Raw genomic sequence first — 17449 nt, forward strand, 5'->3', positions numbered from 1 at the left:
TCGATTTGAGGTATCCGTCTCAACATTTGGATTTTGTAGCAAGTCTTTCCTTGTGTTAACTAAAGCTAATTCCGCCGCTAACTGAGAAAGTTTTATTTTCTTTAACTCTAATCTAATTTCGTTTTCCGATTTTTGTTTTTCAATTTGTATTTTGTTTTCCTCTAGAATATTATCAATAACATTTTGCACAAATTCCAAATTCATTTGCATAATTTTCTGAACTTTCTATTAAAGTTTCCAAAGTAACAATTCTCGCCCCGCTCGGAATTACTAATCCCAACTCCTCCGCCAACGAGCGTCAACCGTCTTTTTTTAATGACTTAAGCGACTTCAGACTCATCTTAATTCAAAGAAAAATACAACAACCTTTAATTGACAACTAAAACACAACGAGCACAAAAACGAACACAGTAAAACTCAACACAGACACTATCAACTCAAATTATCAAGATGGAACACCTCAATACACAACACTAATAGACAGAATTTAACACTAACATTATTACAACAAAAAGAAATAACTACGCACCTTAATCTACACAATGGAACATCTTCACTTTCGATTTCCGCCAAACACAAATTCCCATATCACCACACTATTTTTTCACACAAAATTCGATATGATACACATTACCACCTAATCTCACTTCTGACACCCCCCCCCCAAAAAATCACCTCTTTTGTGAAGGGGGAATTGAAATATCGAAATCGGCGCTACCTTTCAGAACAAAACATTTATTCCTACTCACTGTACATATACTATGATACAGAAAAGCTAGCAAGATTATACAGCGCCCTCTTACGACAGGCAATGGATGACGTAACAAAGGGCATGTGTAAAAACATTTAATTCCATGTGTTTATAATTTCCAAGAAAGTTAAAAAATGTTTTCTTCATTTCTTAAATGAAAAATACGGATCTATAGCCAACTATTCAAATTATATTTTGTTGCTGAGTCGTTTTGAAACCTTTCATTAAGTTACTATATTTTATGGATGATCTTTCAGCATCAGGTAAATCACACGTTCTTGCAAGCGTAAGATGATGTCTTAGAAAATGATGAGTGTGAGGGAAAGCAAATAAAAAGTAGTAAATGAATTTCTTTATTAAAATTATGATAGCAAATGCAGGTATGTTGGAAGGAATATTGAGTCTACTGAGGAGAAAAAACATAAATGTCGAGGTATTTGTTATTCATTTGTGCATTTTTATTTATGCAGAACCAAAACTTTAATATGTAAAAGTTGAAGGGATGAAATTATAAATAATTTTAAAATATTCTTGTAATTTCATTGTATTTTCACCTGAACCAATTCTTCCCAACGTGTTCGTCCTAGTCCAACGTCTTTCATGGCTTTTATGGCGAATCTTCTCTGTTCTGCCCATTCGGATCCGTTTTGTCCACTGAAACCTGAAATAAAAGGGCTATATTTTACGTAACATTAATTTGAAACAATGATGAAAATCTATTCTACAAACGAAACACAACACGTAGCGCAACTAATTATAAAATTGAAGGGGAAAAGTAAAATTTCGTTCCAAAGTTAGAATAATGATGTTAATAATGGTGGTAATAATAATGATGTGATGAGTCTGTGGATCAAAAGGAAATGAATAGGAAACAAACCGGCTTTTGTGTAAACTGCAAAATAACACCAATTGCTAAGATAAAAGGATATAAGACTACCAAGTAAACAGCACAACTGGAAGGAAAGTGATGAGCATGCGCATATACCACTATAAAAAATAACCATCATCATTATCAAATATTATTTGATCAAAAAGGAGATAACTCACTGTATGAGCCGTTCATCAGTAAATGAAAAGAAAGCATCAAAGGAGTTAATCAACCTGTTATGTTAGTTAAATACTGTATAGAGAGTTTCCCTCTTCTTTGGTAACATAAACTACGAGAACTCTACCTAAGACTTTAGCGATTTATCGCTATATCTTGGAAATTATCGCAAAGACTGTGAAGGATCTAACGGATCCTTGTCTTTAACTCAGATAAAGTGAACAGAAGGCACTTCTTGTGCTTACAGAAACAGCCAGTATTTATAGCGTGAATCAAACAGTAACGGAAATGAAATTAAAACTAAAATAATCGTAAGTTAAACGAAAAAGCTACATAGACAGGAAATGCGCATGTTCGCTCAGACCTGATATCGGCGTGTCGAGCCTAATGGCGAGAATAACGCAACGCCGCAAATGTAATGCTCTGAAGAGAATCAAGTAGCAAACGGGACCTTTAGCAGACGGAACACGCTCTGAATCTGCCATCTAAAACCTTCCTTTAAATATTAGCTCTTATCTACCTCACTCGCGAACTAGAAATACTCGCGAACTAGAAATTAGCATTCTGGCAGGAAAACAGAAACCGAGAAAGACAGAAAATCTGATTAACATAACTGGTTAACAAAATGTGTACTCTACAACTGAAAAAAGCAAGTGGTGCTGAAGTTTCAGAAAACAGAAAGAATGACATCAACTCCTAATACGTCTCATTGTCTATATGTCTCATTGTTACTCTTTAGATACACTGATGTTTCTGTTAGGTGAAAATTTGAATGCTAATTGCCCACCTTAGGTTGAATGGTAAAACCGCTGAACAAGACACTTTTTCGTAGATACATTTAACAGATTCTTGCACTTGTGTAATGACTTATCTGTTTTGATAAATTGTAAAAAAAAATTAAATAATTATACAAAATATAAAAATTACAAAATTAATATATAAAAGTTAAAGAGTTACCAATTAATTTCAGTTAATAAGTCACAATTGTTTATTTTTATTTATACTTTGTTTCTGCATACATTATGTATACTTTGTAGCATGTGTGTATATGGTACAGCTCCAAGTTTTATGAATCTATTTTTACTAGTGGAATAGGCCTGTAATTTGAGGAAACCACTTAAAAAAATTAGCCTAATCACTTACCTCTTGGATAGTTTAGAAAAAGTGGTAAAACATAAAATTGGAGCTAAAGGGTACAAATAGAAGGGTGTCCTTTTAATGAATGTAATTAGCATTTAATTCTTCGAAATTTTCTTGAAAGAGTTATTTATAGCATAAAATGCAAGTAAGTTTATATTTACACTCAAATTTTCTAGCATTTAAGGAATTTTTAATTCATTTCCCTGTTTTAACAAAATTGAGATATCCAGGTTTTATTAGTGAATGGAGTAAAGAGAGATGATGATGGATATTTGCTTTCTGAAAATTTATGTAGCTGATGCGATGGTAGCGGCATGGATTTTTACAAAATATTCTGCCCTTAAAATATTTATTTTACTATTAAGGAAATATAAATAAAATTTACATCAATAAATATATTGAATTTTCCCCCTTATGTGGATTTTATATTATTTTGGAATAAACTTGATTCAGATTACATAAATGGATTCCATTTTTATTAAAATAACAGAAATAAAGTTTGAATGGGGAATTCTCAATGATAATTTTAATTACATAAACAAAGTAAATTGTTTTTAAATTATTGAAGATATACATTTTTACCGCCTATGAAAATACTACTCTATGAAAAATTTAATGTAAATCATTCGACCAACTCATGTTTATTGATTTTACTTATGCTTATTTTAAGTGAAAACTAGTTTTTTCGGCACAGTTAAACTTCGCGATTATAGTAAAGTGACCACACGTCCCGATTTTGGCGGGACAGTCCCACGTTTTGGAGGACTGGCCCGCCGATTTTTAGAAATGTCCCGCTTTTTAGAAAACATCTGCATTTCTTATTTTAGATGAACTGTAAAAATATATTACCTATTATTTATTAATTATTATAGTAAATATAAAGAAATAAAAAATACATAAATAAAAAAACATATAAAATGCATGCAGAGTAAACTAAATCAGGCGATGTAACGAGTTAGATTTACTCGGTGGTGTTCGATCATTGTCGTTACGTCTCGTCTAGGAATATGTATTGTTAACGGAGGAACAGCTAGCATTAGCTGAAGGCCTATTTGCTTTCCACACCATAAACCACAATCAAAGTTTCAGATCAATTTATTGTGCGTCGCAAATAATCAAAACATTGTAAGACCGAAGCAATTATTAGTAATGTTTTTTCACCATATTCTTTTTCCCAATTGCAGAAAAAATTAGATAAATGCACATTTATATCCATTTATTATGATGCTTCTAGCCACAAAGATTTAAAATTATTTTCCACAAATGTTAGACTTTTTGATCCAGAAACAGGAATTAAAATTAGAATATTAGATTTTATTTCATTGCCGGGTGAAACTTCTTAAATAATTTTTGATTCAATAAGTACCATTTTAAAAAAGAATAATTTGAACAATAAAATTATTGTCTATTGTGAGGATAACACTAACGCAAATTTTGGCGGAAAAGCTAGAAGAGGCATCAATAACGTTTTTACGAAACTTAACGAACATTTGAATCAAAAAATTATTATTGTAGGTTGTGCAGCGCACATTCTACACAATACTATTCAAACAGCATCTGACTTACTTCCAGTTAATGTTGAAAATACTATTTCAAAAATGTATTCGTATTTTTATACATATACTGTGCGTGTTGAAAGTTTGAAGGATTTTTTTGAAAGCGCAGAAATCGAATATAAAAGAATTATTGGTTACATCAAAACACGATGGCTACCTCTTTTACCAGCTGTAGAAAATATTTTAAAAATATATGAACCATTAAAATCATACCTTTTATCACAAGATAAATATCCAAGAATATTGCAGCTCTTTTTTGAAAATGACATATCATCACAGCCAAGCTACATTATTCGCAAAGCTTCAGTTCATCCACAGCCAAGCTACATTATTTCGCAATGCTGTGAAAATTATTGAATGGGGCAAAATTTCAATTACGAAAGAGTCAAATGAAATAATTTTAAAATAAAATTGGGAGAAAGAATTGATAAGTTAGTTATTCGAAAGGACATCACTAGGTTGGTAAAACAAGGTGCCAAATTAAACGACCGGATTTTCTGAAAGAAGTCAGAAATTTTTATAACTGTTCGGAATATCTTGAAGAACGGACAGTTTAATCCGAGAATATTAAAAATTTTCATTGGCTGACATTAAAAAAAGATATTTTATGAGAATATGTGGAAAAATCTTTTTAATATATTAGTAACCATTTTCCGAAAAATAATATTTGCTAAAATGATCTTTTTGATAAGGTGTCATTGGTAAAAAGATACGTTACTGGTAAAAATATTAAATGTTGGTTGTCTGCAAATGTGGAAACAGACATAAAATGGACGGAGTTATTCCTTCATTGTAAACAAATAATATTCCTTGTTTTGAAATAATAATATTCCTTGTTTTGAAATAATAATAATTCTTGTTTTAAATTAATAATATTCCTTATTTTGAAAATTATAGAACACGCGCTCTCCAGGAACAAATGCAGCAACAAGACGTGTTTTTTCTAGTATCAATAAAATATGGACAATTGAAAAAACGCAGTTGAACATTAAAACTTTTAAAATCTGTATTAAGCGTAAAATGTAATTTGACCAATTCCTGTGAGAAATTTCACGACATTTTAATAAGTGATCCAAATCTGTTGCAAATATTCACTCGGATAAAAAATATCACCGTGAAAGAAAATCATAATTTTTTTAATAAAATTTTAAATTAATTAAAAAACATAATAATCAAATTATTGTTTTTTTATAAATATTTTTAGTTACCAATAGTTAATAATAAATATACTTTTGTATATTTATAGTCAAGTATATGAATGCATACAATAAAATATATTTTTTTGAACTATTGGTCTGCTTTCATAACTAAATTACAATTTTCATTTCATTCCATTGTCCCGTTATTTTCATTGTGATAACACAATGAAAATGTGGTCACTTTAGATTATAGTGAAGAGGAGGAGATCGACTATTTAGATCACGTGACCTTCCAAAACTGATTTCGCTTGCCGATAAATCAGGAAACAGCGCGCTTCGCGCGCTATCCCAGCAATAATTTGTCTGATTGATTGATTGAAGGTTACTCATAATTAGGAGAAAGCGCACAGCTGCTCAGGTCACGGAAAAACTGGAAAAACGTGGAAATCCCCAGAGTCCGAAAAGCGAACTATCTTGGTATAATCATCAATGATAAATTCTCTTGGAAAGACCACTTAACTCATGTGAGAGGTAAAACACTTGGTGTTATCCGAAGTCTAAATCCTATCCTGAATGAATCTTCAAAATTAGATCTATTCCGTAAAAGACATCTATATGTCTCAGTTATTCGACCCATCTTCACATATGCATCCCCTGCTTGGGCGACGATTAAAGATAATGATATTTATAAACTACATGTCACGCAAAATAAACTGCTACGCACTTTCACAAATGCTCATTACTATGTTTCCAACAAAACCTTACATAAGGATTTAAGAATTGAAACAGTCTTAGAACATATTCACAAACTTAACTCAAATTTCTTCCTAAAAGCACTCAAGTGCCCCCACTTAGAGTGTTTGATTATATCATATTACCAGAGGATAAAGAACTACGGCAGCTTGCGGCACATATTGCACGAAACGCAAACTTCCCTACCTAATGTAGGAAATACTGTACAAGAATTTGTAAATAGTGTACATAGACTTCATATTTATCCTTCGTATATCATTAGTATATAGTTTATTTCATATATTTTTGTATTCAAGTATAATACTGTATTATGTATAAATAAAATGTGTCTAATGAGATCTTGCAGATTTCCTGCAATTTCGTTCTGTCAAGTATTATTTTACTGTACAACAGTACAAATTCATGACTCAACTGCCCAGCACTGCTTCGTCTTGTCGCGCGCTCTATGGTTGCCTCCTTAGGCTTGCGGCCTCTTGTTGCCTCTTTTCTTCATCACCTCAATGCCTCAACTTTCCACCTCAGAATTTCTAAAGTCATGTGCCTTCTAGCAATTCCTCATGAGCTAGCGCGCGAAGCGCGCTATCCCAGCAATAATTTGTTTGAGTGATTGATTGAAGTGTAACAGAACAAGTGTTGTGCGCCTCTTGCTGATTGGCTGGCGCGGCCCCCCTCGCAAGCATGATGAATTGCTACATATTCATTAAGAATGGGAATGCGTATTTATATACAAATCACATTTATTCGATTTTGACTAAAATAATAAGCGATGAATGCATTAAATATGTATACAAGCAACACAAGAGAATGTAATAATAATAAAAAAGAATAGGAAAAAGAAACAATAATGGGATAACGTTTTCGGGAGTGGTCACCGCGTGCCTTGGCGTTGTTGGGTTACTAGAAGAAGTGAGTTACGATGGACATTTTTTCAAAATGCTTGATTAATTTACAATACTCATAATTTTTCTTCCTATTTTGCTGGAAATCGGCAAATTCTTTCCGATGAGTTTTTCTCAACAGCCAACGACTTATTTCATATTGGTAGGATCTTTTATCAATTTCGTATGGTTATCCGTCTCATAAATTAATCAACAATTCTACTTTCCTTTTTAATTTTCAGCTTTCGTATTCATTTTCTCCAGGAAATCATCAGTTGTGTAATTTAGAAAGCAGTTTAGCTTCAAAAGCTTACTACATTCTCCGCTTGTCAGACGTCTCGAAGTTAACGGCCACCTTAGTTACTTAAATCAAATATTTAGAAGCTAATGACCCATCTGAGCTCCTAAGTTTGCGCAAGAATCAAGTACTTAAGAAGAATTACACAAGAATCAACGAAAACCTTATTGAATCAAAGCTTGTAGTAAACTTCAAATAATGAGCAATACAAAGTTTTGAGGTTGCGCTAATTTACGAAACAAATATGACCTACTGCTTCTAACACTTCACAGTTCTAATGGCTGAGTGAATTAGAAATCTGGAAGTCTTTTGTCTCTTATTTGTGAAAGTGAAATTTCCAACTAAATACAGTATTTCAGAATCACAGCTTACGAACAACACAGAAACAACCACTCAACACTGATGAACACCTTCGTCAATAGTCACCATTTAGCTTGGACAGCATAAGTGGCAATTAATGAATTTCAACGAGTCCATAACGGTACTCTGATTTGTAGTTAATTGCAATATTCTCATGCAACTCCATAAGCTTCTAAATTATTTGGGATGAAGGCCAAAATGGAATATGACAGTCCAAAAACTTAATTGTTAGGAATATACCACAACTGTCACAACTTAAGTAGTCTGCTGGTAAAGTTCTTTGCTGTTCTATATTAAGATGTCTAACAGTTTCGTTGCTGTTAAACTTAAGATCACCGGGAAAAAGTTCCTTTAATTTGAAGAACTGAATGCAAATTAGTTCGCGTGAAACCTGAGGTTTTCGAGACTGATTAGAAAGAGCGTGTTCTGCCTCTTGAGGCCATGTTTCTGGGTTTGCTATTTTAGATAAGAGTTTTTGTCTTTCGTTGGCTTTGCATTATAATTGTCTATTGTTAAAATCCACGCCGATGAAGTTTTTAGCCAACTTTGTGTTAAATTGCTCTGTGTTTATTTAAATATAAGCTTTTTTGTTTTACTTAAACTAAGTTTATTTAATTATAATCTTTATACTTACTGATTTTGATATTCTCGCCATAAATGCTGGACGAATCGAGCTACCAAAGAGGGTCTTCTGTTTATCTTATTTAATTTTAAATAAAAAGTCTTTTACACCCTTCCCAAGTTTTTGTCATACTTTCGACTTAGCAATAAGTCGCTTATCGTGTCTACATACAGTTTAACTTGGATGATAGCCAAAAGAGTTAAACTTGCTTGTGGCGTTTGAACTTGACTAAGGACCACATCACAAGAAATTTCGGCATTTATTCTGGCATCGTAAGTTCCACCGGTACCAGTAAATCTCATGGAAGGGTTTGGTTTCATCGTGGATACCATGCGGGCATCAATGAATACCCGCTGTGACTTTTGACATAACAAGTTCCCTAATGAATTTTCTTGAGCATTTAAATTCGTATTTTTTGCTCTATCCGGTAGCAGAAGTTCAAAAATTACTATAGCAGCCACGCCGTTACGAGGGCAAAAAACTTCGTTACTTAGCTTATGAGACATCTCAGAAACGAATTGAGGCAGATGATGGAAAAGTAGTCGCAACAAAGAATTACTCGCCACCAAACACAGCGAAAAAATTGTCCACATTTTTAGGCTTGTGTTCTTATTGTAGAACTATTATCAAAGATTTAGGCGAATATAGCCGAGCAGCTGTAAAAATTAAAAAGAAAGAAAGCAAGATTTACTGGTCAGCCGAAGCAAAATCAGTGTTCGAAAAACTTAATAAATAAGCATTAGTTCAAGTGCTACTGCTGAAATTTCCTGAAAGCGATGAGAATTTAGAACTGCTGTAAAATGTCTCAGCTTACGCGTTTGATGCCGTGCTGATGAAAAATGGACAGCAGAACGCTTATTTCAGTAAAACTCTTAACCTTACTCAGAGAAATTATACGACTACAGAAAGGAAGCACTAGCAGTTCTTTTAGCGGTTCATAAATTTAGAGTGTGTTTGGGAAGACACCGGTTATTCAGACCATGCTGCTGTGGGTGGTTTTTACTCCGAGAAAAATTTATCGCCAAGATTTATTAGAATGGGCCCTTGAACTCCAACACTATTAAGCATACTCAAGGAAAAGAGAATGTCGTGGCTAATGCTTTATCGAGAATAAAATTAGATGAAGAAGGGAAGAAACTCAAATATGCTATGTTAACAGCGAAAATCCTTGATTCTCGTGAGACTATTATTTCTGAACTACAAACAGACCCGAAATTTAAAAATATTTATACTTATTTCATTTCGAACATCACGATATAGCGGCTATCAGAAATAGATCCGTTAATTATGAGATCATTGATAGTCTCGTTTTTTTATGCGGAAGCAACAAACAAAAAGAACGAATTAATACCGAAAATCCCAGCCAGTTTAAGGTTGAGCATTTTGAATGAACTGCATGATTCCCCAATTTCAGGTCATCTTGGCATAAAAAAGGGTACAGCGAGTTTGCGAGGCTATTTATTTTCCACAGCTACGAAAGTTTGTTAATAAGTAATGCCATGAAGTAATGCCATATTTGCCAATGAGTTAACGATGTTAATTATAACCTAGCCTGGTATCTAAAGCCACTTTACCACATTACTTAATACCAATTGATTTATTAGGCACATACCCACGTAGAGAAGTGAATAAGAATGGGTACTTACTCTCTATCGGAGATAATTTTTTAATGTGTGTGCAAATAGCTCACCTCAAAAGAGCATTCGCAAAAACAATATCAGATTATTTTCCAAATAAATATATTTTTAAATACGTAGCTCTAATAAAGGTAATTTCAGACAACACGAAAGAATTTGTTAGTCATGTATTTGAGGGACTATGCGCAGAGCTTGGCACACGTCATTTAAAAATGATCCCGTATCAGCCGCAGTCAAAATTCACGAGCAGTTAAATAAGAATATAGTTAATATTGTCAAGGATTTGGTTTTTAAATAGCTAATGTTAGAAGAATTATAAATTAAATTTTTTATTCCCCGTGCAGTGCAGCGCGTGACGAATATTAAGAAAAAACTAAGCCGGAAAATTAAGAATAACGTGCATTTAACATTTAATAAACAAATATCTTTTTTTGATTTCGAAAAATTGCTAGAACAATCTCGCGCATTTAAAACCCTTATATAAGCGGGATCAAACCTTAGAAAACTGCCTTTTTCCTTTGCGATGTGTAGTTAAAAATTTTGTGTCTATAAATAAGTCATTGATTTGCGAAACCGAAAAACAAAAATGTCCTTTTATAGGACACCACTCGATAGTTCTGTTGAAGAGGACTACCGAAGCGAGCGTTCGTCCAAAACCAACAAGACCTATCCATTGAAGAAAGAGGATTTCATCCTTACGGCCAAAGAAAAGAAAAGTAAAGCGAAAAAGGCGAAAACTATGTCAGATACGGAAAGCGAAAAACCAAGTAAGAAGAAAGATGTTAAACCTGGTAAGGAAAAAAGAGACATTCAAACACCGAATGTAGAAGCTACTGATGAACAGACACCAGACGATTTATCAATAGGAAATGATGAGGACATCCCAAAATTCAAGTCATGTTCTGAAGAAGAAATCCGGGACCAGATTGCGAAATTTGGATTTGACGTAATTTGCAATTACTTTCATAAAAGAACTAAGGGTGAGATGGATGTAGAGACATTCACGAAAAAATTTTATCCAGGGCAGATAACTGAAAGAGGAACAGCCAGCAGGGAACAAGAATGGATTTCTCCTAAGAAAACCGCGAAAGTATCAGAAAACGAAGCTCCAATGGAAGTTACGACGGAAAATCGATTTGAGCAGCTAAGTGAAGTAGAAGGTATGGAAGAAGAAGGAGGAGCCGAAAAAGAGGAAACTCCACCTCCAATAGTTTTCCAGCAAAGCGAAGTAGATTGGCCTAAAATTCATGAAATCCTTATCAATACCTGCAGTGAAGAATTCGAAGCCGATATGAAAATGAAACTACTATATGTTAATTTAAAGTCAGTAGACGATTACAGAAAAGCAACTCTGGTTTTTCAGAAAAGAAATATACCATTTCATACTTTCCAGTTACTCAGCGAAAAACCTATTAAGGTTGTTCTTAAGGGCCTCCCATTGACGATGAAGGAAGAAATAATCCAGGCAGATCTGGAGAGAAGGAAATTCCCGATAAGTAAAGTCAAGCAGTTTTCCAGACGAAGAGGAGACGCTATCGAGAAGCTTCTGTTGGAGCTGAAGAAAACGAAGGAAGGACGTGCAATTCATGGACTCAACAATATGTTAAGTGTTAATGTCAAGATCGAGAAGTTTGCCCCGAAAAAACGCGTAATTCAATGCTATAGATGTCAAGAATATGGACATTCGCAATATCTTTGCTCAAATCCTGAGCGATGCTGCAAGTGTGGACAGCATCATAGAAGTAAAGAATGTCCTCTAAAGCCAGAAGGAAAACCTAAGTGCATCTTCTGCTCACTACCGCATATAAGTTTATACAAGGGTTGCCCCGTGTACAAGAAGCGATATGAAGCAAAGAAGCAGCAGGCGAAGCCAGCAGTTAAGATCCCTATGCCGGCAGATTTTCCGAAATTCATCGAAACAGAGGAAGACAGCAGTAAAACCCAGATGAAACCTCTCTACAGTGATAGAGTAAAGAAAAAATTGGAGAACCCACCCACAGAGTACAAGGATATCATAAACTGGATCCAAGATCCTAAAATCAAAAAATTTCTGAACAGTATGGTTGAGCACGTTGAGAAGATCCGCGCTGCAAAAACCACGGCTGAGAAGTTTACTGCCGGGTTCAAAGCAGCCATGACACTGATGAGATTTGCTGAAAGTGAAGAGTAATCACCAGCTTAGAAGCATTTGAGGGAATTTCACTATGTTTACGATTTCTTTTCACTTTTTCAACACACAGGTTCCCCTGTTTACAGCAGCAGAGCTCGGGGTCAGTACTTGAGTGGGTGACCACCCACGTGACTGGACTCGACGTATCATCTTTCTTTAACTAGTGAAGATACATCACAGCTTGTACGGTGGCCAGATGCTTGAACCCTCCATCTCCAAAGTCTACTTGACCAACTCACGTGCATTAGCAGATGTTCGCGCTTCACCTTTGTCGGTGCGGTGTAAATCACCTTAATTTTTAATTCTTTCCAACGCCTTAGGGCATATCTCCAACAGAGACGGTTAAAGTAGCAGAGGCTACTAAATGCCGCCTAACCATTCACTCGATTTCGATTTCGATTAGAAAACTGCTGCTGCTTAATGTAGCGAATTCGCGGGGAAACCGGATTAGCTTTCTCTATTTTGAATTAGTTCTGTTGAACATTTTGGTAGTTAAAAAGATAACTACTGTGAGAGATTGAGATATTGAACGATTATCTCTGAAGAAATTTAAGCATTTTGTGTTATTTGTTGTGATAATAATAAATTACATTAATTTTTCATTGGACTTGTGCATTCAATTCATAACAAACCCTTACGCACGCAACAATATTATTCGCAGTTATGGTAAAGAATTATCATAAGCGTTGTGTTAGTTGAGTCAACGACTTAGCATTTGCTTTGAGAATAGCTAAACATGATACTAGTACTAGGAAGAAGCCAGCTGAATTGTTTCATTGAAGAAAATTGATTACCCCTCTGGATAAACAATTTTTCATTCAAAAAAGGCAGATAATTCATTTAGACATTCAAAAATGGCAGATAGATATTCAAAAATTGCAGGTAATCCAAAGCTAGTCGACGAAGCTATCCGTAATTAGGATATTGCAAGAAGGAAGCAAAAAATATACTATGATAAGAAACGCCGTGAGGGCAATTTTAAAGTGGGAGATAAAGTTTTCAAAGTTAAACGTTAACTTTCTTGTACAACTGAAGATAGATAGGAAAATTTGCCCAAAATTTGAAGGTCTTTTCGTAATTGAAAGAATAAGACAGTCAGTTGTATATTTAAAAAAAAAATAAACGGAAAAGAGCTGGTTGTAATGACAGACCTGTTCAAGAAGTATTGTCAGCGAGCTGGCATGCTCCATTTAAAAGATGTGTTCAAGGTTCCTGAAATAAAAAGACGGAGTACCACAAATAATAGAGCAGAGCACTAAACGCTGAGGGTTGACGCATCAAGAGGAAATGAGCTGGAGCAGGAAAAAGAGCCAGACTTAGGAACTAGCACACTTCCAAAAAACGAAACGGAAAACGTTCAATGATGTCAAGCGAGCGACCATAGGAGAGCCTGCACCAGCTGATGGATCGACGAAAAAGATCTCAACTTCTGAAAACAAATGTCAATGACGGTGCTTCACGGCAAGCTCTATTACCGAAACGCTGAGCAGAGGCGGCTTCACCACGGAGGAAGAAATTGTACAATAACCAGAGTGCGAGTCCGGGTAACCAACAAACGGTGATCCAGGTGAAAGCAACAAGTGTAATTTATTTCCTTCAAGTATTCAGTTTTTGGTTTATATCTTAAAGTACAGCAGTTGCTATTTATCTTAAGTTTGGCCTCGGGTGAGGTCATTTCACTTTTATTATGCAGCAAGAAGCTTTTAATTTAACTATGCAATTATTTGCAATGATTTTAAGTTTAGTCTGAGAATAGAAATTTTGAATTTTAGAACAAGAGACTGTTTTTTGAGGAAGATTGCTGAAATTGTAAAGAAACTTTGAGCAACTATTGTATATGTGATGTAAAGTATAAACTGAATAAAGTTTTCTCAGTGTAAATGTATTGTTAATGTTTCATGGTGTATGTTAGATTTGCAAACGTAAAAGTTTCTATTAATCTATGTGTAGACGCAAAAGTAAATGCTTGTTTACTTATAAAAGCTGAATATGTGAATGAAATGGTTACGTGTGTTAACTTCCTTTTGTAGTTCAATTAATCACTCATAAAATGGTTGTAAAAGACAAACATTTATTTAAAGATAAATCTTAATAACTTACACGTAACGTATTCGTAAACGTACATAACATAACAAACGTACTTACTGCATCGTACCATTAAACATTTCAAGCGTACATCATCTGAATATCTTTTTTAAAATTATAAATAGAACGACATCCAGAAATTAGCTGTTGCCATTTTCTCAATAGATATTTTGTCTAATAGCAATTAAATAATTTACAATCGTGCTTACATTCAACCATCCTGACTTTTCAATTGTCCTCAATTGAACCAAATCTTGTCATACATTAAAACGACAAATAAACAACAACAAAAACATAATAATAGGTAGGAAAAAATAAAATGAAATATAATTTAAAACAAATTCTATAAGTCCTACACAAAGTCTCTATAGCGCAATGGTTGGCGCACTGTTCGCTTGGGCCTTTTAAGTTCGTCGTCAACCTCGTCATTATCGTCGTCTTCTGTATTTCTGGAAATGATAGCCTCCGAAGATCTGTTTTTAGCAAGTGAATCAGCTTGGTTGGGCTTTCGACAACCCATTTTTGATCTGTAAGGTGGACAAGATTTAGAGCCTTGACCGCGTGGCTGCTGTTCTTTGTCATTTGTTTCAGTATCCTTACTAGTTGCTTCTCGTTCCATTCTACTTCTATTCTATTCTGCATTCAGTGTCATTCCTATGATAGTGGATTTTGCTTTTAAAGCACTTTTGATAAAATCGTCTAGGATTCCAGTGATTGTCTCTTCCACCTCCTGAAACTCTTTCTTCGTTTTTTCTTTCATTTTATTTATCTTCATTTCCATCACGTCCAACGTTTCGTGGAAGTCCTATGAATAGATAACTACAATATTGCCTGAAGTAAGAATGACGTAATTGCCTTCGTACCATGGACCTTATAAGAAATAGACTAACACAAACGGGTTTTCTCCCTCGTCTGAGGCGTTGCCGGCTGTCACCTTGATTGCATCTGGAGGAGTAGGGACGACTTGCAGAAATTTAACAGTGGTTGCCTATTGCAGCGTGTATAATTGTCAAGAAAAAGCTGGTTGTAGCGCCTCATTTCACAAATTAGAATTTCTACATATTTTTATTTTTGAAATTGAGATTGATTTTTAAAAATTTAGCATATTTATCAAGCATAATTAACGTTCTAAATAATTATAAAGCTATTGCATGCTTTCAGGACTGGATATTTTTTTAGCTTTTCCTATGCTGTAAGGAAATTTGTAACTACTTCTTTTAGAAAATAATATTTAAAATCTGAACTAATAGAAAATTTCAAGCAAGCAATTTTCTCTTGCAATTTTTATGCTTTTTATTGGTGTAAATAAGTAAAAAATACTAAAATATTTAAAAACGAATTTTCGAAAGTTTTGTTTGAAATTCTAAATTGTGCTGCTTTTTTAAAATTATAGATGAGTATTATAGCATAATTTCTATAATTTTATTTTGATTATATTTCATAAAACATCATAGTGATAAACATTTTTGACTCCTTAAAAAATTTTATACATTTAATTCTAATATTAAAATTGTATTTAACCGTAATAATTAATTTTGCTTGTATTTTATAGTGATTATTTTTTAAAATTTATTTTTAGTTCTACATAAGGTTTTTTTTTTATTTACTGTTAATTTAATTTATTAACCCAAAGCGGCGGTAGCCTAGAAAGGCTGTTAGATTCGAAGCGGCATTTTGCGCTGTTTTACTATAAATGTCCGTGTCTCCTTGCAAATTGTTGTTACCAAATATTATCGCTCTGTATTATATGCAAAGAAATTAAATAATGAAGAATCTGCATGAATACATGTATGTTTCTCGCACTGTGACAAAAGCGACAGTATCTAGAGCCATTAAATTTTGAATAATGTAATCCTCCACCCGAACATAGGCATCTAAACGGCCGAATTTCAAATTTGTTTTAATTTATTTCATATTTTGTAAAACTTTAATGAATTTTTGATTAACAAACTCAACGAGTTCAGAGCGAGCACTGTACGGAAAATAACAGTTTTATCTCCAGTGCGGAAATTCTAAAGATATGCTGTTTTCAAATATATGTGGTTTACGGGCGAAGAACATGATATTCAATAAATATAGGTAACACACAAAACTTTAAAAAAAGAGTGCTTCTAGATTTTAATTTATCTTTTTTTTTTCCTTCATTACGCTCAGAAAATTTTATGCTCCGAATTTTATGAATTATTAAAATAACTAATCCACTTTAATGTTAATAATTTAATGATCATATAATCAAATAAATATGACCGTTTTGTAATGTTATTATAGTTTGGAAAATCACTGCCTGAAAATGTTCATTAAATTTTAAAAAAAAATTATCAGATCTTGTTTAATTTTACCTTATTTATTTCAAAGCATCGCGTACTATCAATCTTATTTAATCTTATTTAATCTTTGTTTTTACCCAAAATGTAAATTGTTTCATGAATTTTGTGTGTAGAGTTTTTATCGTTTTACCAAAGTAAAGATGATTGTACAAGAATTACGCATGACAAAAAATGCGCGAAATGCAGTAAAAAGTGCTTTAATGAGATATATTAAATCCTATTTGGAAAAAACTGTGGCTTTCATAATCTCATCACTATACAACGTATCACATTTAATAAGTAAAAAAGAGTTATGTGATACAAACGCCATAGGTTTCAGTGAAACCAGATCGTCCCTACTCTTTCTTGCCGACATGTTGGTGACGCGCGCCCCGCCCACTGGATTAGTCTATCTCTTATAAGGTCCATGCTTCGTACGAGCCTTTGAGGTTGTAGTTGCTGCTTATCATCTACATTCTCTTGGCTCTGACTACCATCACTTTCGTCATTCTGTCTTTGCCTTGGCATGAAGTGGTGTTTAGAGAACAGTTGGCCACAGTGTCGATTTCTATTTGCAGCATAAGGACTATTTTTCACCGAAGTGCGATTCAGTCCAATCATATTTGCAGCTTCATTCCCCTTCTCTCGAACAACAACTTCAAATGCACCTAATTCACAATATCCTACACTTCGAACGGCACTTTTTGTA

At 33.8% G+C, this 17449-nt stretch overlaps 1 protein-coding gene across 2 annotated transcripts in view; it reads right to left on the bottom strand.

Moving 5' to 3' along the window:
* Positions 1-1088: 1088 nt before the first annotated feature.
* The window catches only part of LOC118179361 (cytochrome P450 2C41-like), a 31670-nt gene continuing 15309 nt past the window's right edge, over positions 1089-17449 (bottom strand). For both annotated transcript variants that reach the window (XM_085811804.1, XM_035348534.2), the window contains one exon: positions 1089-1412. In XM_085811804.1, coding sequence (XP_085667930.1) covers positions 1232-1412 — 181 coding nt within the window. In that variant the 3' untranslated portion in view covers positions 1089-1231. The remainder of the gene's footprint in view (positions 1413-17449) is intronic.

The sequence above is a fragment of the Stegodyphus dumicola genome, chromosome 2, assembly GCF_044657685.1.
Source record: "Stegodyphus dumicola isolate Sdum_Otavi_A_Nest chromosome 2, ASM4465768v1".
NCBI lineage: Eukaryota > Metazoa > Arthropoda > Arachnida > Araneae > Eresidae > Stegodyphus > Stegodyphus dumicola.